General features: G+C 45.0%; 1 protein-coding gene across 1 annotated transcript in view; it reads left to right on the top strand.

Moving 5' to 3' along the window:
• Positions 1-26,741, top strand: part of LOC120994873 (arylsulfatase H-like) — a 156,092-nt gene that overhangs the window by 85,742 nt on the left and 43,609 nt on the right. The window contains exons 5-6 of the mRNA XM_040423745.1: positions 1,426-1,846; positions 4,295-4,431. Coding sequence (XP_040279679.1) covers positions 1,426-1,846; positions 4,295-4,431 — 558 coding nt within the window. The remainder of the gene's footprint in view (positions 1-1,425; positions 1,847-4,294; positions 4,432-26,741) is intronic.

The raw sequence follows: 26,741 nt of genomic DNA, 5'->3' as shown, positions 1-26,741 counted from the left end.
AAGAAGAGCACACCGCAAGTGATCTCCATTCACTGGTAATGAAGCTTTGAAAATAGTCGAGCAAGTGCGGTTGGATATTTTCAGAAGCACTATAGTGGTAAATAGAGAGCGCACCACACGTGCACAGCCATCTTTCCATTATCCATTAACTTCTATGGTACTTCCAGAAATATCAAAGCCAGCACCATGGTATTGACAGGAGGAAGGCCTGTTGTGTACCTGTCTCACATTGATGGCATATCCTATTGATATTCCATCAGTGTCTGAGATGAGTCAAACCCTTTAACTCCATCTCCCCCTACAGCACTTACTGTGGTTATTCCCAACTTATGAAAGATGGAGGTTGGACAGCCCTCTAAAGATGGCAGACTTGAAGGCCTTCACTAGGCCCCTAGCTGCCATGACAAACAATTGGCACTCCACCATCCCATCCCAAGAAATTCAATAGGATGACAGAGGAAGCCCCTCATTTTGTCAAACTGCTAAAATACTGCATTTGCTATTGACTGCCACATCTAAAGGGTTAAACAAACAGGATCAGATTTACCTCCAATTTCAGATATTGTAAACTGGTGCCAGTTGTATAACACAGCCAGCTCTCACCAAGAATAGAGGTGGCTCAGTTCCTGAGCATGTTCCATATAGTCCCCTGTTATGGCTTCTTTCAGAAACTATTCACTACTTGTAGTTCTTTCATCTGAATTTTTCCATTTTTTCCCCCATCTATTTGGTCAGAAGATAATCGGTACAGTTGATAAAAATGCTGAGGTTATTCCATTTATACTGACCCTGCACCACATGATGTCTAGGGAGGAAACACCTACCTTGAGTAATGAAGCTTTATTCTACCAAAACATCATATGGCGGAGTCCGTGTAAATGGAATGACCTCAGTATTTATACCCACTGTACCGATTAGCTTCTGAACCAATTAATTAAATAAATGGAAATAAATGGACAATTCCGATGAAAGAACTACTGTAGTCTTGAACCAGGGTGCCAGCCTTCAAAAGAGAGGGAGGGACAGCTATCAGCTATCTCAGGCCTTTCCTCAGCATCAAACCCTTCTTCTGCCCAGGAGGAGACTGGAGAAGCCAGCCCTATGCCTCACCTGCATTGTTTTGCACCTGAATCCCTCCAGTAAAGAAGCACCCTGGTTTACTGCAGACCCTGACTCTCTGGACTTATTTCCCATTGGGATGCACCATGCCTTACTATCCCTTCCGGAGAGCAGCTAGATGTGGTGACACCTCAACGGTGTCTGTGTGACCCTGCATAGCGTTGGGGCCACCCCAAACCCAGCCACTGCACTACAAGTAGTGAGTATTGTGTGAAAGAAGTTGTGAAAAAGCCCATGAGTAAAACCAGCACTCATCTGTAAGTAATTTACCATTAATATGCAAATGTCTGTTTTTATGTTAAACAGGTAAATGGCATCTTGGGGTAAACTGCAAATCAAGGGATGATTTTTGCCACCATCCATTAAACCATGGCTTTGATTATTTTTATGGTTCTCTTTTTTCACTCATAAATGACTGTGAAGCCTCAAGGCCAAGTGAGCTAGCCATAGAACAAAGGAATGAATGGTTAAATGCACAGATATTCCTCATCACAATGCTAACACTTATAGCTGTCAAGAAATGGAAATTAATCAATATTCCCTGGAAAATTATTGTGATCTGTGCCCTGTCAGGCACATTGTACTTTACGTATTGGTATATTGCCTTTGCATTACTACCATATTGGAACTGTATATTAATGAAGAACTTTGAAATTGTTGAACAGCCGATGGACCTGGAAACAAAAGCTGGACAAATAGTTAAGGAGGCCAAGGCGTTTATTAACAGGTAAAACATACATTGCACTTTACCTGTTCACATAGCCATATGAGGGCTTGTTTTTTGCAGGACAAGTTTCATTAACCCATCCCCCTGCCAGATTCTGCACTCTGTGCTCAGGGCGAAGACTCATTATAAAGTGCTCTCTCTGAGTGACAGCACTACCGGTCTCCTGGTTGGATGCTACAGTTGTTCTTCATATTCTCACTACTAATGAGGAAACTCCACAAAATATATATGTGTACTGCACTCCCCATCCCCTACCTAGTGCTTTTAGCAATTTAGCAAGGTCAAAACTGCTGACAGCTCTCATTTTAGTACTGGAAAGCCCCTTTAACCCTATTCAGTTCCCCTATATCATTTTTGCAGTGCACAAACCTGTATAACATTTTTTCCAGAAAAATAAATATATAGATATTTTGTGGCCAATGCCAATTTTATTATAAATATATATCCGTCCCCATTATTAAATGAATCAAAACCAATAAAATTGGTATACAGTCGTGGCCAAAAGTTTTAAGAATGACATAAATATTGGAAATTGGAAAAGTTGCTGCTTAAGTTTTTATAATAGCAATTTGCATATACTCCAGAATGTTATGAAGAGTGATCAGATGAATTGCATAGTCCTTCTTTGCCATGAAAATTAACTTAATCCCAAAAAAACCTTTCCACTGCATTTCATTGCTGTCATTAAAGGACCTGCTGAGATCATTTCAGTAATCGTCTTGTTAACTCAGGTGAGAATGTTGACGAGCACAAGGCTGGAGATCATTATGTCAGGCTGATTGGGTTAAAATGGCAGACTTGACATGTTAAAAGGAGGGTGATGCTTGAAATCATTGTTCTTCCATTGTTAACCATGGTGACCTGCAAAGAAATGCGTGCAGCCATCATTGCGTTGCATAAAAATGGCTTCACAGGCAAGGATATTGTGGCTACTAAGATTGCACCTCAATCATCAATTTATAGGATCATCAAGAACTTCAAGGAAAGAGGTTCAATTCTTGTTAAGAAGGCTTCAGGGCGTCCAAGAAAGTCCAGCAAGCGCCAGGATCGTCTCCTAAAGAGGATTCAGCTGCGGGATCGGAGTGCCACCAGTGCAGAGCTTGCTCAGGAATGGCAACAGGCAGGTGTGAGCGCATCTGCACGCACAGTGAGGCGAAGACTTTTGGAAGATGGCCTGGTGTCAAGAAGGGCAGCAAAGAAGCCACTTCTCTCAAAAAAAAAAACACCAGGGACAGATTGATCTTCTGCAGAAAGTTTGGTGAATGGACTGCTGAGGACTGGGGCAAAGTCATATTCTCCGATGAAGCCTTTTTCCGATTGTTTGGGGCATCTGGAAAAAGGCTTGTCCGGAGAAGAAAAGGTGAGCGCTACCATCAGTCCTGTATCATGCCAACAGTAAAGTATCGTGAGACCATTCATGTGTGGGGTTGCTTCTCATCCAAGGGAGTGGGCTCACTCACAATTTTGCCCCAAAACACAGCCATGAATAAAGAATGGTACCAAAACACCCTCCAACAGCAACTTCTTCCAACAATCCAACAACAGTTTGGTGAAGAACAATGCATTTTCCAGCACGATGGAGCACCGTGCCAGAAGGCAAAAGTGATAACTAAGTGGCTCGGGGTCTAAAACATTGACATTTTGGGTCCATGGCCTGGAAACTCCCCAGATCTTAATCCCATTGAGAACTTGTGGTCAATCCTCAAGAGGCGGGTGGACAAACAAAAACCCACTAATTCTGACAAACTCCAAGAAGTGATTATGAAAGAATGGGTTGCTATCAGTCAGGAATTGGCCCAGAAGATGATTGAGAGCATGCCCAGGCGAATTGCAGAGGTCCTGAAAAAGAAGGGCCAACACTGCAAATACTGACTCTTTGCATAAATGTCATGTAATTGTCGATAAAAGCTTTTGAAACGTATGAAGTGCGTGTAATTATATTTCACTACATCACAGAAACAACTGAAACAAAGATCTAAACGCAGTTTAGCAGCAAACTTTGTGAAAACTAATATTTGCGTCATTCTCAAAACTTTTGGCCACGACTGTAATTAGTGATGATCCGAACTTGGCTTCGGTTCTGAGGTAACAATTGGAACTGAAGCCGAGTCCGGATCCAAGTTTTTAAAATGTTTTTTCTGTTTAAAACACTTATACTGACGTTATTCACCGAAATCTCTGAAGACTTTGGGAATAACTCACTTTGCCTCGTCAGAGACCATACTTTTTAATGCTGTACTCAGACAGTTCTCCGTACAGCATTAAACCAAAGTTTTGAGCGAAGTGACTTTGGATCTAGGATCCAAAGCTCGCTTCTCTTATCCCTAGCTATGTATATTCTCTGAACTTTGCATCCCTGTAAATTATGTAAAAGCTGTACAGTATATATTTTTCCCACCAAATTACCAACCACTGAGTATATACTGTACATTTTCTATCACGTTTCAGGAACAAAGATGGACCTTTTCTTCTCTTTGTGTCTTTTCTTCACATCCACACTCCTTATTATACTACTAAGGAGTTCAGAGGAAGAAGCAAACATGACTTATATGGAGACAACTTAGAGGAAATGGACTGGATGATTGGTAAGTTCTATATGCAATTCTGTATATTACCTTTTTTTTGTGGTTTATTGGATGGAAATTTGGTGTATCCCCATTGTAGTGTGATATGATTCTGGAGATCAGAAGGTCCTTCCAGATCACAACCCCCTACTTTTTTGTATAAAAGTGTTCAGATCATAATAATATCCTCAAAATAATGACATTGTAGTATTAATAGATAAGCTTATGCAATGCAATATTGCTTGATATATTCTAAATTTGGATGGTTGGGTTATGTTATAAAACTTCCCTGAAGCTTGGTTATTATCAATTGAAATTGAATGAGCCAGTTGAGATTTGTTTTGGATCCGATTCATCCATTTTTTTAAAAGGTCATTCATGGAGCATGTGTTATTTCCCCCAGTTTCAGAGTAGCCAGGATGTTGTGACCATTTTCGCTCACTACCTTGGGGATGCAGGTTGGCTGGCACAAAGAGGACTAGGAGAAGAAGGACTGACTTGTTCTGATTGGGAATGCTGGCCAGTTGTATTTTTCCAAAGGATCTGGTGATGCCGTCTCATGTGCTGAAATAGACCTCTAGTGCCTATAATTGTGTTTGTATGGCCAAGGCTTATTTTAATCCTGACGATCTTGCACAGCGCTGTGGTTTTTTGTGCTCACCTCGTGGAGAAAAAGCACCATAAAGGAGTTGCTCACACAGAGCTACAGGTAGCCAAGCTGGGCTTAACTCCTGCATGTTTTGGGCCTAATCCACCCACAGCATTAGTGGCATAACCAGAACCCAAAGCAGACGTGACATCTGCACTTTCTTGTTGCTGCCACCACCCTTCTCCACTGATGTTGCCTCCTCCTCAAAACTCAGATCTGGCTCCCAGGTCCTATCCAGCACACAATCGGTGTCCTCAACCTTCCTGTTGCTTTTATCAGACTGTGAAATACGTATCATGGTGGGCTCCTGGGCCCCCCTCCCCTGTTCTGCCCCGACTGCCACTGTCGATGCCCTCATCACCAATGCTATGGCTACAGGTGCCACTGTTACCACCACCATCAACACAGGTATGCATGTGGTCACTAGTCACCTCCTCTTCAGGGAATCCCAAGTGATGAGGGCTCTCACACAAGTATTCAACAGGGAGACTCTCTTGACTATCTGTCGTACGGTGTGTTGGCATTTTCTTGCCGCTTCTTAGGAAAAAGTAAGGTGTCACACTAGGAAGGGACAGTGAAGACTGAAAAAACTCCACTGAAAGCCTTCTTTGGGGCTGCAAGGAGTAGGAGCAGGATGAATGCAGTGACCCCTGGCTCCAGGGCACGATGTCAGACTCTGAAGTCACCTCCACATCATGCTGTTGCAAGTGAGAGGAGAATGAGCCATGCAATCCACAATCTTATCCTCTTTCTTCTCAACTATAATGTTGCACCTTCCCAAATCCAGCAGGGACAACTGCAGCCTACTAAGACTTCTACTACTGCTACTTCTGGCAGGATAGTTGGTGCTGCTACTACCCACATTCTGTCTCTGGGTCTTTCGTTTGGAACCCTTCCGTAGCCTGGACATTTTTGGGCCCTTTTTAGATGTTGTGCACTACCTTGTGTACTGGTGTAGTAAACACGTATATATGCTGATTTGGACCTAAATTTATTATCCCTCATAGATACTTTTGTGTGCAGGCCTGTGTATTTGTGTTGATCACCTATATGCTAATTTAACTAATTTGAATAAGTCCTAAAGAAATTGTATCCTTTATACCAGGATACCACATGACATATGGGTTTAAGCAATCAGTTAGGCAATACTGATAAAAACCATAGATATTGCCAATTCATTACAGAAGCACTCAACTTCATTCTCTCCAGCAATGTTTTTATGTTTGATAACCAATGGATAGGCAGAGAGTAGGAACAGCTATGGTTACGCCTGTATCTTGCACGTATGCAAATGTGTTTTTACCGTATTTGAGGATAGACATGTCTTCACTACGGTCAACCCATACTTGCAATATATACAGTTGTTCTTGATATATGTCGACAATGTATTCATGATATGGTCGGGTAATGAGATGCAATGTAGGGATTTTGTTTCTTATTTGAACAATAGCAACAGCATGAACAAGAGATTTACCCTCAATTATGGGGGTCAATCTCTGGAGTTCTTAGATGTACATGTAGAGGCTGGAGAGGATGGCATGCATACTAGCGGCCACCGTAAGCCCACAGCTACAAACTCCCTTTTGCATCACAGAAGTTTTCACCCGGACAGCGTCAAGAAGTCCATACCCTATGGCCAATTTATGCGGCTTAAAGGGAACCTGTCACCAGTTTTAAGGTGTCCTAACTAAGGGCAACATAAATAAGTGACTGATTCTCTTAGCAAAATGCTGGGTCACTTTCTTTAATTGACCCAGTCAATCTGCCAACATCTTGTATTGAAAAGCTCCAGCTCATAATGATGAGTCCTGAATATTTATGAGCTCCTGACTCTCCCCGCCTACCTGCTGCTGATTGACAGTTATTTTCCATATGAATCAGCAGAAGGTGGGCAGGGGAGTGGCTATAGCTGTGAATAAAAAAAAAACGCTGGACTCGCTGACATCACGCTGGACTCAAATCAGCTCATTAGCATGCGGCATGTGGCATCTTTGTGTGTATATTATGAGGTAACCATCTGTCACACCAGTAAGTGAATATATCTAAGGCACTTTTTAGTAGTTAATGATTGCATATAATTAGTTAGATTATAATCAAATATCCACATGACAGGTTCCCTTTAAACGTATAAACAACACTGAAGAGGGATATAATAGACAGTCAGAGGAACTAAAAGGTAGACTACTTGATAGAGGATACAAGGAGAGGGATGTAGACACAGCCAGAAAGAAAGCAGGTTCCTTCACTCAACAAGAGTTATTGTATAGGAAAAGAAGAAATGTTCGTAATGAAATGGAGAGATTCGTTTTTACTTTCAAATACAGTCCCGCAGCAAATCTCATCAAACGTGCCATCGGTAATTGGGACATTTTGAAAAATGAGGAAGGTTTGGAAGGTATTGCAAACAATAGACCACTTATAGCCTTTAAAAAGTGCCACACTAGAAAGATCAAATTGTAAGGAGTAGATTCAGGAACAAAATGACCAGCAATTGGTTGTCATCTAATAGACCAGAGGGCAATTTCAAATGTGGGAATTGCTCATTCTGTAATTATAACAACCAAAGGAAACATCTGGCTTTTGGTGGGGCTTCACACCGAGTCACACAATTTATCACCTGCAGAAGTAACTATGTCGTCTACTTGATCACCTGCCATTGCGGTGCCTTTTACATAGGGAAAACAATCCGCCCCTTGTTTGAGAGGTTTAGAGAGCATCTAAATTCCCTTAAAACAGGCAAGAGTTGTACCAGGCTTATTGAACACTAGAGATGTCGCGAACATAAAATTTTCCGTTCGCGAACGGCGAACGTGAATTTTTGCAAATGTTTTGCGAACCGCCATAGACTTCAATAGGCAGGCGAATTTTAAATCCCCCAGGGACTCTTTCTAGCCACAGTAGTGATGGAAAAGTTGTTTCAAGGGGACTAACACCTGGACTGTGGCATGCCGGAGGGGGATCCATGGCAAAACTCCCATGGAAAATTACATAGTTGACGCAGAGTTGGGTTTTAATCCATAAAGGGCATAAATCACCTAACAATCCCAAATTTTTTTGAACAACGTGGTTTAAAACATCCAGTGTGTGTATACGATCAGGTATGATGTTGTATCGATCAGGTAGTGTAAGGGTTACGCCCACTTCACAGACATTGACAGACCAAACTCCCCTTTTAATGCACCGCAAACAGTCCATTTGCCCAACCGCAAACTCCCCATTTGCACAAGGTTGGATACCAAGCTAGCCATGTCCCGTTGATGTCATTGAAGGTTTCTTCCTCCACCCAGCCACGTACAACACCAAGGGTCCCCGAAAGGTGAATTGAATTGATTTTTCGAACGGGGAGATGGTTAAAAAAACGCTGGCTCCCTCCCCTTTGTTTGAATCCACAGTCACTGCGTCTGCACCGTGCAATTTACTGTCACACCCGATATGAGTGGTATTTTCTGTAGTTCTCTTCTCATCAGTTTAATCCCTGTTACGTCCCCAATCTGGGGTCCATTTATTGAATTAATTGTTCGAACGGGGAGATGGTTAAAAAAACGCTGGCTCCCTCCCCTTTGTTTGAATCCACGGTCACTGCGTCTGCGCCGTGCAATTTACTGTCACACCCGATATGAGTGGTATTTTCTGTAGTACTATTCTCATCAGTTTAATCCCTGTTATGTCCCCAATATGGGGTCCATTTATTGAATAGATTTTTCGAACGGGGAGATGGTTAAAAAAACGCTGGCTCCCTCCCCTTTGTTTGAATCCACGGTCACTGCGTCTGCGCCGTGCAATTTACTGTCACACCCAATATGAGTGATATTTCCTGTAGTTCTCTTCTCATCAGTTTAATCCCTGTTACGTCCCATATCAGGGATTGCCTTTTGTGAAAAAAAAATTTAGGCCGGGTACCTTCGACTGCCTTCACAGTGACAGACCAAACTCTGATACACCAAACTAAATTGATTTTAGGAACCGGGAGATGGAAAAAGCAACTTGGTCGGTCCTCTTACTCCCAAGTTGGGGCACTGCGCGTGCACGGAGCAATGTGCTGTGACACCTTATATGAGTGGTGTCTTAACTAGTATTATTCCTATCAGTTTAATCCCTGTTACGTCCCATATCAGGGATTGCCTTTTGTGAAAAAAAAATTTAGGCCGGGTACCTTCGACTGCCTTCACAGTGACAGACCAAACTCTGATACACCAAACTCCCTGTTACGTCCCCTATCCAGGGACGTGTGTCGAATTGATTAACCATTGTCGAATTAACGAACCATTATGACATCCTGAAATAATTTAGTTCTGAGCTCTGTACTTGCTTTGTATTGGAATTGATGGGGATTATTTAAATTGTCTGCATTATTTCTAATAAACTATTAAGAGACTTTATTATGATTTTTTTATTTTATGTATTAAAAACCCATACAACTTTAAAAAAAGAAAATGTATGTTTTTTCTATGAAAAATTATCCAGCCGATCACTTTTGGTCTGATCATAATGAAGCAACGGCCTTATCACCTGGGGTGTGGCAACATTGCCAACACACTCATAGAGGTGATGATCGCTTCATTGTGATACGCAAGCCCCTTCACCACGACAAGGTAACGATCACGAAGGGGAATTGACACATGTATGTGCCTTTTTTTTTTGTTTGTTTTTGCAGCCACAGTGCAGCACCAGAGGCCAGAAAAATTAGGCATGTACACATGCCTGAAAAATAATGGTATTGTTGCAGCCGCTGTTGTAGCAGCGGCCGGAAAAATTGATGTTTTCCAGGCAGAAAGGTGACTAAAACATTGCGGCTTGAACCCTAGTTGGTGGCAGAGAATTCACGAAAGTCATCTGGTATGCAGACATTAAATACAGCAGCGTGGGGACCATTTTGAGGCCAAGGCATGTCATCAGGCCTTTTGTTAGTCAAACGTATCCCCCACTGTCAGTCCCTTCGGGATCCATGCCTCATTCATCTTAATGAAGGTGAGGTAATCAACACTTTTTTGACCGAGGTGACTTCTCTTGTCAGTGACAATGCCTCCTGCTGCACTGAAGGTCCTTTCTGACAGGACACTTGAAGCGGGGCAGGCCAGAAGTTCTATCGCAAACTGGGATAGCTCAGGCCACAGGTCAAGCCTGCACACCCAGTAGTCAAGGGGTTCATCGCTCCTCAGAGTGTTGATATCTGCAGTTAAGGCGAGGTAGTCTGCTACCTGTCGGTCGAGTCGTTCTCTAAGGCTGGATCCCAAAGGGCTGTGGCGATGTGTAGGACTGAAAAAGCTCTGCATGTCCTCCATCAACAACACATCTGTAAAGCGTCCTGTCCTTGCCGGCGTGGTCGTGGGAGGAGGAGGATTACTTTCACCTCTTCCCCTGTTAGATTCCCGTTGTGCTGTGATATCCCCCTTATAAGCTGTGTAAAGCATATTTTTTAGTTTGGTTTTGAACTGCTGCATCCTTTCCGACTTTCAGTAATTTGGTAACATTTCCGCCACTTTCTGCTTATACCGGGGGTCTAGTAGCATGGCCACCCAGTACAGGTCGTTCTCCTTCAACCTTTTTATACGAGGGTCCCTCAACAGACATGACAGCATGAAAGACCCCATTTGCACAAGGTTGGATGCCGAGCTACTCATTTCCCGTTCCTCGTCCTCACTGATGTGATTGACGGTCTGTTCTTCCACCCAGCCACGTACAACACCACGGGTCCCAGATAGGTGACAACAACGAGCACCCTGGGATGCCTGCTGTGGTTGATCTTCCTCCTTCTCAAAGCCACATTCCTCCTCTGACTCCTCTTCCTCATACTCCTCTTCCAGCGTTGCCACAGGTCCGGCAAGCGATGATGACAAGGCTGTTTCTGGTGGTGATGGTGACCACAACTCTTCCTCTTCCTCTTCACGCTCATCTACAGCCTGATCCAGCACTCTTCGCAGGGCACGCTCCAGGAAGAAAACAAATGGGATGAGGTCGCTGATGGTGCCTTCGGTGCAACTGACTAGGTTTGTCACCTCCTCAAAAGGACGCATGAGCCTACAGGCATTGCGCATGAGCGTCCAGTAACGTGGCAAAAAAATTCCCAGCTCTGCAGAGGCTGTCCTAGCACCCCGGTCATACAAATACTCGTTGACTGCTTTTTCTTGTTGGAGCAGGCGGTCGAACATTAGGAGTGTTGAATTCCAACGTGTCGGGCTGTCGCAAATCAAGGGCCTCACTGGCATGTTGTTTCGCCGCTGGATATCTGAAAAGTGCGCCATGGCCATGTAGGAACGCCTGAAATGGTCACACACCTTCCTGGCCTGCTTGAGGACGTCCTGTAAGCCTGGGTACTTAGACACAAAGTGGTGTACGATGAGATTCAACACATGTGCCATGCACGGCACATGTGACAACTTGCCCAAATTCAATGCCGCCAACAAATTGCTTTCATTGTCACACACCACTTTGCCGATCTCCAGTTGGTGCGGGGTCAGCCACTGATCCACCTGTGCGTTCAGGGCGGACAGGAGTGCTGGTCCGGTGTGGCTCTCTGCTTTAAGGCAAGTCAACCCCAAGACAGCGTGACACTGTCGTATTCTGGATGTGGAATAGCCCCTGGGGAGCTGGGGGGATTCAGTTGATGTGCAGCCAGATGCCGCAGCAGAAGAGGACTCAGCCGAGGAGGTTATTGAAGAGGATGGAGTAGGAGGAGTAGAGGAGGTGGCAGTAGGCCTGCCTGCAAGTCGTGGCGGTGTCTCCAACTCCGCTGCAGAGCCACGCATTCCAGCCATCAGCAGGTTGACCTAATGCGAAGTGTAGGTGATATACCTGCCCTGACCGTGCTTTGCAGACCAGGTATCAGTGGTCAGATGGACCCTTGCCCCAACACTGTATGCCAGAGATGCCATGACTTCCTTTTCAATAACTGAGTAGAGGTTTGGGATTGCCTTTTTTTTAAAAAAAAATTCGTCCGGGTACCTTCCACTGTGGTGTCCCAATAGCGACAAATTTTTTGAAGGCCTCAGACTCCACCAGCTAGTATGGTAAAAGCTGGTGGGCTAAGAGTTCCGTCAAGCCAGCTGTCAGACGCCGGGCAAGGGGGTGACTTTGTGACATTGGCTTCTTACGCTCAAACATTTCCTTGACAGACAACTGACTGTGGGCAGATGAGCAGGAACTGCTGAAGGCAAGAGGCGGAGTGGCGGGTGGTTGAGAGGGGGCAAGGAGGACAGCAGTGGTTGACGTGGCTGAAGATGCTGGACCAGGAGGAGGATGGTGGCTTTGAGTTTGTGTGCTGCTTGTACTCATGTGTTGATCCCAAAGGCATTTGTGATGTGCGATCATGTGCCTTCGCAAAGCAGTTGTACCTAGGTGGGTGTTGGACTTCCCACGACTCAGTTTCTTTTGGCACAGGTTGCAAATGGCATCGCTGTTGTCAGAGGCAGACACACAAAAAAAATACCACACTGCTGAGCTCTGCAATGGCGGCATTCTGGTGGTGGCAACAGCATGCGTTGATTGGCGTGCTGTCTGCCTGACCCCGGGTGCCGATACATGCTGTCTGACTGTGCCACTAGCTCCTTGCGACGACCTCCCCCTGCTTCCAACTCGTCTCCTCCTTCTCTCTGTCTCCCCTTCTGAACTTTCCCCCTCTTCTTCTTCTTCTCTTCGAGCAGGCACCCACGGACACATCGTCATCATCAACCACTTCACTTGTATCTGACACCTCAGCAAAGGAAGCAGCAGCGGGTACAACATCATCATCATCATCACACTGTACGTCCATGTGTGTAATGCTGCCTGACTGAGACATATCCCTGTTATCTACATCCTCTGGCAATAATGGTTGCGCATCACTAATTTCATCCAACTGATGTGCAAATAACTCCTCTGACGGATCAAGTGAAGCGGCTGTGGTGGCTGTGGTGGTAGTGGTGGTGGTGGCGGTGGGCGGGAGAGTGGTAACTTGAGAGCAGGTGACCGAAGCTGAGCTGGAGGAGGATGGTGCATCAAGGTTCTTAGCGGAAGCTGTTGAAGATTGGGTGTCCTGTGTAAGCCAGTCAACTATTTTCTCCGAATTTTTCGGGTTCAGGGTACGTGGCCTCTGAACACTGGGCATCATTCCAGGGCCAGTGGAAATCACAGCACCACGACGTCCCCTGCGGGGTGGCCTGCCTCTGCCTGTCATTTTTTTTTAGATAAGTGGTACTATGCATGCAAGGTACTGTGCCACCCTATATAAGTGGTGGGCAGTGGGCACAGTACAGTCTGTGTGGGCCTGACACACACTGGCTTGCAACTGCGATTATATCACAGAGAAATAATAAATGGACTTTTTTTTATCTGCAAGGTACTGTCTGTGACACCCTGTATGAATGGTGTGCACACAGTACTGTCTGTGAGCCTGCAGCCTCTCACTGGCTTGCAACTGCGATTATATCACAGAGAAATAATAAATAGACTTTTTTTTATCTGCAAGGTTTTGTGAGTGACACCCTGTAACGGTATGAGTGGTGGCCTAGCCAGTGGCCACAGTACAGTCTGTGGGCCAGACACTCACTGGCTTGCAACTGCGATTATATCACAGAGAAATAATAAATGGACTTTTTTTATCTGCAAGGTACTGTCTGTGACACCCTGTATGAATGGTGTGCACACAGTACTGTCTGTGAGCCTGCAGCCTCTCACTGGCTTGCAACTGCGATTATATCACAGAGAAATAATAAATGGACTTTTTTTTATCTGAAAGGTATTGTGAGTGACTCCCTGTAACGGTATGAGTGGTGGCCTAGCCAGTGGCCACAGTACAGTCTGTGGGCCAGACACTCACTAGCTTGCAACTGCGATTATATCACAGAGAAATAATAAATGGACTTTTTTTTATCTGCAAGGTTTTGTGAGTGACACCCAGTAACGGTATGAGTGGTGGCCTAGCCAGTGGCCACAGTACAGTCTGTGGGCCAGACACTCACTGGCTTGCAACTGCGATTATATCACAGAGAAATAATAAATGGACTTTTTTTATCTGCAAGGTACTGTCTGTGACACCCTGTATGAATGGTGTGCACACAGTACTGTCTGTGAGCCTGCAGCCTCTCACACACGGGCAGGCAACAGCAATATATATATATATATATATATATATAAAAAGCAGACTGATGTACCAGCCCTAAAAAGGGCTTTTTGAGGTGCTGTCAGGACGCTGTCCTTACAGCAGGTGAGTCTGTGGACACAGAACACTGCCCTAGCTAACGCTTTCCCTATTAAATCAGCAGCAGCAGCAGCACTGTCCCTCCTCTCACTAAGAATGCAGCTTCCGAATGAATCTAAAATGGATGCTGTCCAGGAGGTGGGAGGGTCTGGGAGGGAGGGTCTGCTGCTGATTGGCTGGAATGTGTCTGCTGACTGTGAGGTACAGGGTCAAAGTTTGCTCAATGATGATGTATAGGGGGCGGACCGAACATCGCATATGTTCGCCCGCCGCGGCGAACAAGCTATGTTCGCCGGGAACTATTCGCCGGCGAACTATTCGGGACATCTCTATTGAACACGTCCGTAATGAACATGGTGGTAACCCACAGTGTATTTTCTTTGCGGGGATTGAGCAGGTGCCATCTAGGTCCCGAGGTGGGGACAGGCACCATGCACTCCTCCAAAGGAAATCCAAGTGGATAATAAAAGCTGATGCCTTAGGTCCTCTGGGACTCAATGATAGAAATTATTTAAGCGTATTTGTCTGACCTTTTTCTCCCCTTATGCCGCATTAAAGTTACTATGTTCAGTGGGGCTGGATCGTATGGGCGGTTGCAAAGAAGTCTAGCGTCTTGCTTGCCTTGACAACCTGACGCAGTGACGTGTATAAGATGCGCGTGTTAGCGCAACTATGTCACTGGCCCGACGAAGCGCAAGTTAGTGCGAAACGGCTATTGCCGCTGACTTCAGCTGTGTTATTTCACACCACATGCTCCAGCCCGAAGATTTTACCTTTTGTACTAATAAAGGATCGTCTTATTTACGCTGGTGAGTGCCGCCTATTCTATTACCCTTCTCATAGTCATATTATTTGCTGTTGAGGCTGTGCACCACCGTTGGCATTTTAAAGGGACAGGTAGTTGAGGAACGGGTATATATACATATATTGTGATGTCTGGCAGTGCCCCCTATCTCTCTCTTCTCCTCACCATTACTACCCACATTCTGTCTCTGGGTCTTTCGTTTGGAACCCTTCCGAAGCCTGGACATTTTTGGGCCCTTTTAGATGTTGTGCACTACCTTGTGTACTGGTGTAGTAAACACGTATATATGCTGATTTGGACCTAAATTTATTATCCCTCATAGATACTTTTGTGTGCAGGCCTGTGTATTTGTGTTGATCACCTATATGCTAATTTAACTAATTTGAACAAGTCCTAAATAAATTTTAATTCCAACTGTGTGGAAATAGAATGAACAGAAATGGACGATTGAGGCCTGGCACTCAATTTCTCATTATCATTCAGAGGTAGATTGTCTATTTACTACCCTGTGTCTTGTAGTATTCACATATATATGCTGGTTTAATTAAATTGAACAATTCTCCCAAAAATTTTAATTCTAACAGTGTGGATACTGAATATATGCAAATAGTTGATTGAGGCTTGACGCTCAATTTCACCTTAATACACAGATAGATTGATGTCACACCTTGGGTATTGCTGCAGTAATCACATATATGCGAATCATAATTAAATTGAATCCCACAAAAAAGGATTTCTGTGAAAATGGGGGAAAAATAAAAGTATTTGCTTGCAAGTATCTGTTTTTGAGGTCTACAGCATCTGCAGTTCTACAAGTAGGCACAGCGGCCACAGCTCCTCACTCCTTCCTCCCTGGCTGACAGTTTCCCTGCCTCCCTATTCTATACGCATAATTCTTCTTCTTCTTTGTAATCCTAGCTTTTCCCTTCACTCACCCTGGCAATAAGCTTGATTGATTTCTGACTGTTAGGGCATCTCCCTGCCTGCTGCAGCACTGATTGGTTCCCAGTGCTTTTTTTCCCCCTGACATGTGCACCAAAATGGCTCTATGCACTGTTTTAGTGGATTTGTCTTAAACAAACCTGAAAATATTCAGGTTGGTCTACCATCTGAAACTCTATTTGATCCGAACTGGTTAGCTCATCTATAATTGGCACCATTTACTACTAGGCTCATATGTAGGAAGTGATTGTGTTTTGCAGTGGCATACTGTACATAAAACCAATTAAAATGGAATTTAGTGGTGTTTCCCATTTATGCATAATTTCTTCTAACATGTTTTTTCCCCACCATTAGCATCATAAGGACATATGGCTGTCTTCACAAAATCTTTTTTGGTGACTTTAAGCTGACCGTATTTATTAGCTCAAAACATTGATTTTGGCATGTTCAGCTGATCATCTAATGTGGATGTGGCTTTCCCCGATTGCTAAATGCCAAATGCCTAATCCTTTAGATCTTAAAGGGTTTGTGTCACTTTAGTAAATAGCATTTATTATGTAGAGAATGTTACTACAAGGTACTTACTAATGTATTCTTATTATCCATATTGCTTCCTTTTTTGGCTGGATTAATTTTTCTATCGCATTATACACCGCTTGTTTCCATTGTACGACGACCCTGCAATCCTTCAGCGCTGTTTATGCTTGCACAGAGAAAAGCACCGGCCTATGTGCGCTCCCACAATCCCGGCCATCAGAGAGGCCAGCACCTTTTCCTAAAGTGTGCAAGCATGGCCACCTCTGATGGATTGCAGGGTGGTCATAAACATGGTATCAAGCTGTGTATAGTGCGATGGAAAAATGAATCCAGCAAGCAAAGGAAGCAATATGGATAATAACAATACATTAGTAAGTACCATGTATTAACCTTCTCTACGTGATAAATGCCACTTGCTGAAATGACACAACCCCTTTAACAAAGAAACCATTAACTGTCTACACATGCATGCTATATGATCTAATATTTAATGTTGATGATCTAATGTCTTGTATGTACTTGAAAAAAGGAAATACAAAAATGTAAAAATTGGAATATATGGATACTAGTGTTGGTTGAGTACCAAAGTGCTTGGCTGCTCGAGTAGAACACTTTGGGATGCTCAGGTGCTCTACCAAGCACCTGAGCACAATGGGAGTCAATGGGAGAACCTGAGCTTTAAACCAGGCACCCCCTGCTCTGAAGAGTGGAGGGTGTCTGGTTCATAGAAAAAGGTCAGAAATTGATGGAAACACCACTAAAATGGTTCGGGAACAGCATGGGGAGGATGTCTGGATGCATCTTGGACTCCCAGGTCGTGCTGGGAACAATGCTGTCCGAGTAGTATGCCACTTTTACAGACTGACAATAATACGCACCAAACCGAAGATAAAATTGATTTAGAAGAAAACATTCTTTCCAGTATACTGTATGTACTTGTATATAAAGTGCAAGTGCTGCCAAAAATTACAAGCAAGAGGCACTCCAATACAACCTGTATATCACATAAAGGAGGGCCTCATTCACATTGTGGTACAATTGTTCAGGTAGTGGGACTCCTACACTCATAAAGCCTATGCACTAAGGGATTCTTTCCAGTAAATGTACTTGTATATAAAGTGCAAGTGCTGCCAAAAATTACAAGGAACCGGCACTCCAATACACCCTTTATTACACATAAAGGAGGGCATCATACGCACTATTAAAAAATTATGATTGATGGCCTGCTGGTGACCCTCAAAAACATTAGGAGCAAGGGCCTGCTGCTGATCTGACCATCTAAAAAATTTTGTCAAGCGAGAGCCTGCTGCCGAGCTGACCATCTAATAAATTTTGTGGGCGAGTGCCTGCTGCGAAGCTGACAATCTAAAAAAAATTGTGGGCGAGGGCCTGCTGCCGAGCTGACCATCTAATAAATTTTGTGGGCGAGGGCCTGCCGCCGAGCTGACCAAATAATACATTTTGTGGGCGAGGGCCTGCTGCCGAGCTGACCATCTAAAATAATTTGTGGGCGAGGGCCTGCTGCTGAGCTGGCCATCTAAAACATTTTGTGGGCAGGGGCCTGCTTAGGGTTGCCACTAGAGTTGAGCGAACCCGAACTGTAAAGTTCGGGTTCGTACCGAACTTTATGTTTTTCAGCACCCGAACCCGAACATTTACGTAAAAATTTGGGTTCGGTGTTCGCCGCCTTCTTGCCGCTTTTTGGAAGGCTGCACAGCAGCCAATCAACAAGCGTCATACTACTTGCCCCAAAAGGCCATCACAGCCATGCCTACTATTGGCATGGCTGTGATTGGCCAACTGCAGCATGTGACCCAGCCTCTAGTTAAGCTGGAGTCACGTAGCGCCGCCCCGTCACTCTGCTCGGATTAGTGTAGGGAGAGGCTGCAGCTGCTGTGAGGGAGAGATCAGGGAGAAATCTTATGAAGAACTGCTTTTTTACTCAGCGATCTACAGCAAATGTGTTTTGTGGGTGCAGTGCACAATTTTTTTAAGCCTGCCCTGAGCCAACTACTACTGAAAACAAACTTTTTTTACTTCAGTTAGTCAATATACATAATACTGCCAATACATAATCGGCAGCCATTTTATGCAACGATAGTGCACCAGCACAGGATATTAGCATGTCTGCAAGTCCAGAAATACAGCTTTTTGCTTACTGGGGTTAAAAAAAACTTTTTTTTCATATAGTGCACATCTGGGATTAGACGTCCATAAGTGAGTGTCACATTTAGGCCAGAAATACAGCTTTTTGCTTACTGGGGTAAAAGAATACTCTGATATACTGCACATCTGGGATTAGACGTGCATAAGTGACTGTGAAATTTAGGCCACAAATACGGCTTTCTCATACTGGGGTGAATAAAAAACATCTGTTTCATATAGTGCACATCTAGGATTAGACATGCATCAGGGTTTTTATTGGCGGTTAATTATTTTTAACAGACTTAACCACTTTTTACTTTGCTTTGTGAATGCTAACTTTGAGGCAAACATCTAATAAGGGACGCTGTCATGGTCGTGGTGGTGGAGCCTCTGGTGCAGGGAGAGGACGTGGCCGTTCTGCCACAGCTACACGTCCTACTGAACCTACTACCTCAGGTCCCAGTAGCCGCCAGAATCTACAGCGATATTTGGTCGGGCCTAATGCCGTTCTAAGGATGGTAAGGCCTGAGCAAGTACAGGCGCTAGTCAATTGGGTGGCCGACAGTGGATCCAGCACGTTCACATTATCTCCCACCCAGTCTTCTGCAGAAAGCGCACAAGTGGCGCATGAAATCCATGCCCATCAGTCTGTCACATCACCCCCGTGCATATCGGGGAACCTGTCTGAGCCTCAAGTCATGCAGCAGTCTCTTATGCTGTTTGAAGACTCTGCTGGCAGGGTTTCCCAAGGGCATCCACCTAGCCATTCCCCAGGGGTGGAAGACATAGAATGCACTGATGCACAACCACTTATGTTTCCTGATGAGGACATGGGAATACCACCTCAGTACGTCTCTGATGATGACGAAACACAGGTGGCAACTGCTGCGTATTTCTGCAGTGTGCAGACCGAAAAGGAGGCCAGGGAGGAAGACTGCGTGAAAGACGATGCAGGGGACGATGAGGTCCTAGACCCCACATGGAATGAAGGTCATGCCACTGACTTTCAGAGTTCAGGGGAAGAGGCAGTGGTGAGACCGAGCCAACAGCGTAGCAAAAGCGGGAGCAGGGTGCAAAAGCAGAGCAGCCATCGCCAAAACAGTTTGCCTGCTACTGGCCACCGTCACCAGGGACCGAGCACACCAAAGGCAGCTTCAAGGAGTTCCCTGGCATGGCACTTCTTCACACAATGTGCTGACGACAAGACCCGAGTGGTTTGCACACTGTGCCATCAGAGCCTGAAGCGAGGCATTAACGTTCTGAACCTTAGCACAACCTGCATGACCAGGCATCTACATGCGAGACACGGGCTGCAGTGGAGTAAGCACCTTCAAAACCAAGAAAGGGCTCAAGCCCCTCCTGCTCCCTCTTCTGCTGCTGCCTTGGCCTCTTCCTCCGCCTCTGGAGGAACGTTGTCACCTGCCGCCCAGCAAACAGAAGATGTGCCACCAACAACACCACCTCCGTCACCAAGCATCTCCACCATGTCACACGGAAGCGTTCAGCTCTCCATCTCACAAACCTTTGATAGAAAGCGTAAATTCCCACCTAGCCACCCTCGATCCCTGGCCCTGAATGCCAGCATTTCTAAACTACTGGCCTTGTAATAAATTTAGGTGTAGTGATAGTATAAAATTAATTTAGGTGTAGTCTTTTGATAGTATTCACGTATCAAAAGACTTTACTTCTTGCAAAGAGAACCAAACATACATGAATAAACAATACATCAACTGTAACACATATGGTGTAGTTTACCTTATTACCTGCAAAACTTGCCGACTCCAATATGTAGGGTGTACATCTGACCCGTTAAAAATTAAGATTAGACAGCATTTGTCGGATGCAATCAAAGATGACAATGAAAACACAAATATATTCCGCCATATCTCAGCAGTCTCCCATCATGTCTTACACCATCATGGATGGGTTGTGAGTTACATTATGGTACAGGGTATTGAAAAAGTAAGATCATATGAGAGGGGTGGAGATTTACAGAGAAAACTTTTTAATCGTGAGGCTTTGTGGATATTCAAGCTTAAATCATGTGTCCCCCATGGATTGAATAGAAAACAAGATCTAATCTTACATTATTAATCTATGTTTGAAGATTGTCATGTATATTGTTGTGACAGTGCACAAAGTATTACATTTTATGTAAGGAAATCTTTTGTTGTATTTTGTGTTCATTTGGCAATGTCGTTTTAAGGTCCTAGTTTTTCTATGGTGGTCAAGGAGTTAATTTGGAAGTGGCTAGTATTCCTCTATGCCAATCACACCCACAGGGTGTGTCCTCTCCCTCCTTTCCACCATAAAACCTGACTGGTGTAGTCATCTAGTGACTCTATGACTAAGGGTGCTACAAGCGTGTACCCGAAACTCGTCAGAGAGATGTGCGGCCTGTTTTGTATTTACCTTTTGTAACTGCTTTTAATGGAGAAAAAATTAAATTTAATGGATTTTACCAATACCGGTGGCTGGAAATCTCTTACATTTATCGCTGTGGGAGTGCAGTCCTGCACCATCCGTGCCCTGGAGGTCCGAGCAGAAGCTGGCGTTTGTTATTATACTAGTGATAGTAGGAGTAATAGAGGAATTTTGCAGAAGAAATTATGTCCAGACCTTTAGATGAAGTTCAAACATTGCTTTACTTGAGATAACTTTCATCCAAGTGGTATACAGCTTTGGTCTCTTGGTCCCAGCAGGTTTTAGCAATCATTGGCAGGAATGATTACTTCTGCTTTAAATGTAGAGCTTGCAGGATAAAATGTCTGCTTGGTAGCTCTGTAACTATGGCAGGATTAGCTTCTGCACTTATCTGTACCTTCTGCTTTGTGGGGACAGACTAGCTGAGGAGGAATTGGCTTCTCCTAGGTCTCTGGACTTATCTCACAGATGGATTCTCAGGGGATGCTTTCTTCCTGGAACTCTGGAAGGTTGTTTGTAGCTTTTTTGCTTTTCTCATCCAGCAGAGCTGAAGGTGCTCAGACTGGGTATATGGCCAAGTCTCAGCCGAGACTAGGTCCTTTCTGTCTTTCCTATGCAGGGGTTCTCCTGGACACTATCACACAGCCTTCCCCTATCAGGGGGGAGGCTACACAGCTCTAACTTTCTTATCCACCCATGCTGCAGGATGTGGGATCAGCCCACTCTCTCCACAGAGGGGGAGCTAAGCTGGAATAATCTTTTCCTGCTCAGAAAGACTAAACTGTGACTATTACCTGCCAATGTTTTGCTGCCACCTACTGGTAACCAGGCAAATTACAAGACATAATGTAAAATTACATCAGATGACAGTATAAAGGGTCTTAGAAGATAGTAACGGGGTCGAGGCGTGTAGTAACACCACTCTGGGGCGTTACACACACATCCCGCATGGAGGCCCACTCGTTGGTGGTGAAGTGGCGCTGTTCCGCAGAGCAACTCACCCTTGCATACTGCAGCTAAAACTCCACTATCGCCTGCTGCTGCTCGCACAGTCTCTCCAGCATGTGCAAGGTGGAGTTCCACCATGTGGGCACGTCGCATATGAGGTGGTGAGCAGGAAGGCCGAAGTTACGCTGCAGCGCAGACAGGCGAGCATCAGCAGGGTGAGAACGCTGAAAGCGCGCAGAGACGGCCCGCACTTTCTGCAGCAGCTCTGACATATCGGGGTAATTTTTCAGGAACCTCTGCACCACCAAATTCAGCACATGCGCCAGGCAAGGGATTTGCGTTAAATCCCTTAGCCCCAAAGCTGTTACGAGATTTCGCCCATTATCGCACACCACCAGGCTGGGCTTGAGGCTCAGTGGCACCAACCACTCATTGGTCTGTTGTTCTATGCTCATCCACAGCTTCTCCGCGATGTGGGGTTTTTTCCCCAAATAGATGAGTTTCAAATCAGCCTACTGTCGTTTCCCCCTCGCTGTGCTGAAGTTGGTGGTGATGGTGTTACGCTGACCAGATGAGGAGGTGGTAGAGGACGAATCGGAGTAGGAGAAGGAGGCAACAGGAGGCAAAGAGAAATGTCCTGCAATCCTTGCTGGCGGAACGACATGCGCCAAACTGCTATCCGCCTCAGGCCCAGTCGCCACTGCATTTTCCCAGTGTGCAGTTAGGGAGATATAATGTATTTGCCCGTGCTTACTGGTCCACGTATTGGCGGTTATGTGGACCTTGCCACAGATGGCGTTGCACAGTGCACATCTAATTTTGTCCGCCACTTGGTTGTGCAGGGCGGGGATGGCTCGCCTGGAAAAGTAGTGGTGGCTGGGAACCAGGTACTGTGGGACAGCCACCAGACGGAATGACATCATTTCAAAGGCCAGGAATTTTGAAATGTTGGCATTTAGAGCCAGGGATCGCGGGTGGGTAGGGGGTACTTCCTTTTTCTCTCCAGTGTTTCAGAGATGGACAGCTGACTGCTTCCATGGGACATTGTAAAGATGCTTGGTGACGGTGACGGAGGTGGTGGCGTTGTTGCCACATCCTCTGTTTGCGGGGTGGCAGGTGCCACTGTCACTCCAGAGGGGGAGGAAGAGGCCGAAACTGCAGCAGAAGAGGGACCAGGAGGAGCCTGAGATCTTTTGTGGTTTTTGAGGTGTTTACTCCACTGCAGCTCATGCTTTGCATTTAGATGCCTGGTGTCACGGTCTTTGGTGTGCGCTGTGACACTTATGCCACGCCTGTGGCAACGTGTTGCTGTTTCAGCATGTGGGGGCAGTATCACGGCCTTTGTGGTGTGTGCTGTGACATGGTTGCCTTGCATGTTGTTGCCTGTAGCTTTTTATGCTGGTGTGTGCACTTCCCCTTTCAGTTTCCTCCTCTGTCCGGTGCTGGAGGGGTTAACCACCTTGTTGGGTGTGATCACTAGGTGCTTCATCTTACCTGTGGCTAGAGGCCAGGAGTCAGTGGTACTCCAATCATGGTGTGTGTTGGAGTTATGCTCCTGATCTTCATGTTCCATCTCCCAGAGTGAGGGCCTCCTAGTGGGACATCGAGGTCTACAGCGATGTCTTTCCTCCCTTACATGCAGGCTCGGACTGGCCCACAGGGGTACAGGGGAATTCCCCGGTGGGCCCCTGAGTAAGGTTGGCCCCTAGTCTCCCACCCCCTGCACAAGTGGCACATAACACATTAGATTTAGTACATTACATACATATATTCAATTTACAGCACATCAACCAGCTTATGTTCATATAAAAAACTTGTTAGATTATTTATTATATTTGAATGTATCCGTACGGTGGGCCCCCAAAATACATTTTACTGGTGGTCCCTAGGTACCCCAGTCCGACACTGCTTACATGTGTTGTATGTTTGGTGTGGGGTTATGATTTGGTGTGTTGTTATTGAACCACAAGCCTGTATGCAGTGCTGCCTGGGGCTGCCATGCACCTTGCGGCATGGGGGTCCTAGCGGAGTCTGGTGTGCTGGATACCTGTGTGTGTTTCTGGTATGGTGTCCTGTTTGGTGTTAGGGCTCCGGTACGTATTCACGGGTTCCAGTTGTTGTGGCAGCGGCAGGTAGGTGTGTTGTCTTGTTTTCTTACCTGCTGTTTCTCTTGCTGCATATGGTCTTTTCCTTTCCCTGCTTCTAGGCCTTTTGAGACTCCTGTTCTTCCGTGTCCTGAAAGAACAGGGTGCCTGTCCTCAGCTCCTTTTGTGAGGGATTCTCAGGGCGACTCAGGGCCTTAGGTATCCAGGGTATGAGCCGTCCTACCATCCAGGTTCGCTCATGCGGTGAGGAGTTAGGGCTAGGTATAGGGACGCATTAGGAGGTGACCTGCTCCCTTATCCTTATGTTCAGGCCTAGTTGCTTTCCTTATCCCCCAGTCATCGTATGGTGGGGGGGTTTCCCCACTCCCCGCCGTGACACCTGGTCATGCAGGTGGTACTCAGGTTTAGAACATTTATGCCTTGCTTTCAGGCTCTGATTGCACAGCATGCAAACCACTCTCGTTTAGTCGTAAGCACATTGTCTGAAGAACTGGCATGCCAGGGAACTCCTTGGAGCTGGCTTTGGTGTGCTCAGTCCCTGGGTGCGGTGGGCAGTAGCAGGCGTACTGGCTAGGGGACGGCCACTTTGCTTTTTCACCCTGCTCCCTCTTTTGCTGTACGTCTGGTGCTGTGTGACCACCACCTCTTCCTCCGAACTGCACGCTTCACTCGTAGGACCTTTATTCCATGTGGGGTCTAGGACCTTATCATCCTCCACATCACCTTCCACCCACTCTTCACCCATGCCCTCCATGTCGGTCTGCACACTGCAGAAAGCCGCAGCAGTTGGCACCTGTGTTTCATCATCATCAGACATTCTGCGGTGGTCCTCCCATGTCCACATCCTGAAACATAAGTGGTTGGGCATCAGTGCACTCAATCTCTTACACTTCTGGAGCAGGGCTATGTGGACGGCCCTCAGAAACCCTGCCAGCAGAGTCATCAAAAAGTATAAGAGACTGCTGCATGACTTAGGGCTCAAACTGTTTGGCTGGTTTGCAAGAGGGTGAGGTGAAAGAAAGATGCCCATGGGCTGCAGGTGCCAATTCTGCGCTTTCAGCAGGAGACCGGGTGAGAGACAATGTGAAGGAACCAGAGGCACTGTCAGCCACCCAATCTACTACCGCCACGTCCTCTCCCTGCAACAGGAGCTCCACCACCCCAGCAGCACCACGACCAAGGCGGCGTCCCTTATTTGATGCTCTCCTCATACTTTGAGGTCACCCACTGAACTAACAGACAGATTTACTATATTTTTTTCCCTGTCAAATATGCAGTGCAGGTGTACTTCATGCAATAAATGGTCATATGACTAGTGTTATGTGCGAATATTCAAATAGCGAATATTAATCGCGAAAATTGCAACTTCGCTAAATCGCGAATATTTCGAATATATATTCGCTATATCGAATATTCGTAATTTTTTAACATCTGAAAACATGATTCCTCCCTGCTTCATTCTTGTAAGTCATGGCCCACAAGCAACTTAAGCAGGAAGAAATCATGTTTTCATATGGAAAAAAAATGCTGAATATTCAAAAAAACTAATATATAGCAATATAGGGAATATATTCGTTATTTAGAATTTTCGCCTTTTTTTTCAAATCTGTACAGTTGTTCGCATACTCCTCCCCGACAAGCGTCCCCATCACCATGGGAACGTCTGTGGGTTAGAAAATACCATCGGATCTGAGTTTTCCCTAAGATCATGAAAACTCAGATCCGATGGTATATTCTAACCCACAGGCGTTCCCATGGTGACGGGGACGCTTGTCGGGGGGAGTATGCCAAAGTGGAATAGCAGTACAGAATGAAAAAAAAGACGAATATTCAAAATAACGAATATATTCGCTATATTGCAATAACTTTGTTGTTTAGTATATTCGTCATATTCGTCAACAAGAATTTATAGCAATATAGCGAATATTCGTGAAATCCATATATAGACTGCAATTTAGCTAATATACGGATGGAGTAGAGTTAACACTCCTGTTTTCTGAGATTTCTGAGTTGTGTTATCTAATCTAAGCAAACACCTTCAATTGTTTTTCAATGGATTTTGTCTCAAGATAACGCGATGAGGTAAGAAATTTGAGTTAAGAGCTGGAATGCTAACCCTGCTACATCTGTAGTGCTCTAGTAATTTTTTTTAATAGTCTAAAGTTTTTTCCAAATGTTAAGTTCAGAAGAGACAAAAAAAAATTTGACTATAAAAAAAAAAGTTATAGCACTATATTAGCTAAATTGCAGTCTATATGTGTATTTTCCGAATATTCGCTATATTGCTATAACTTCGTTTTTTAGAATATTCGTTATATTCGTCATATTCTAAAACAAGAATATATAGCAATATAGTGAATATTCGTAAAATACACATATTAGCCATAGCCATATCCAACCAATAGGAAAGTTTCCTTATACAGTTAAAAGAAAATCGCAATACGCGAATAATTAAATCACATATTATAATGACGAATATTCGATTTCGACGAATATTCAATCGAATATTTGCGAAATATCGCGAAATCGAATATGGCACCTCCCGCTCATCACTATATATGACGTGCACCTAACTAACAGATGGATTAACTATATCAATTT

The sequence above is a fragment of the Bufo bufo genome, chromosome 3 (genome assembly GCF_905171765.1).
Source record: "Bufo bufo chromosome 3, aBufBuf1.1, whole genome shotgun sequence".
Lineage (NCBI taxonomy): Eukaryota > Metazoa > Chordata > Amphibia > Anura > Bufonidae > Bufo > Bufo bufo.
The sequence above is the reverse complement of the archived record's forward strand: the minus strand, read 5'-3'. Positions and strand labels throughout refer to the sequence as shown.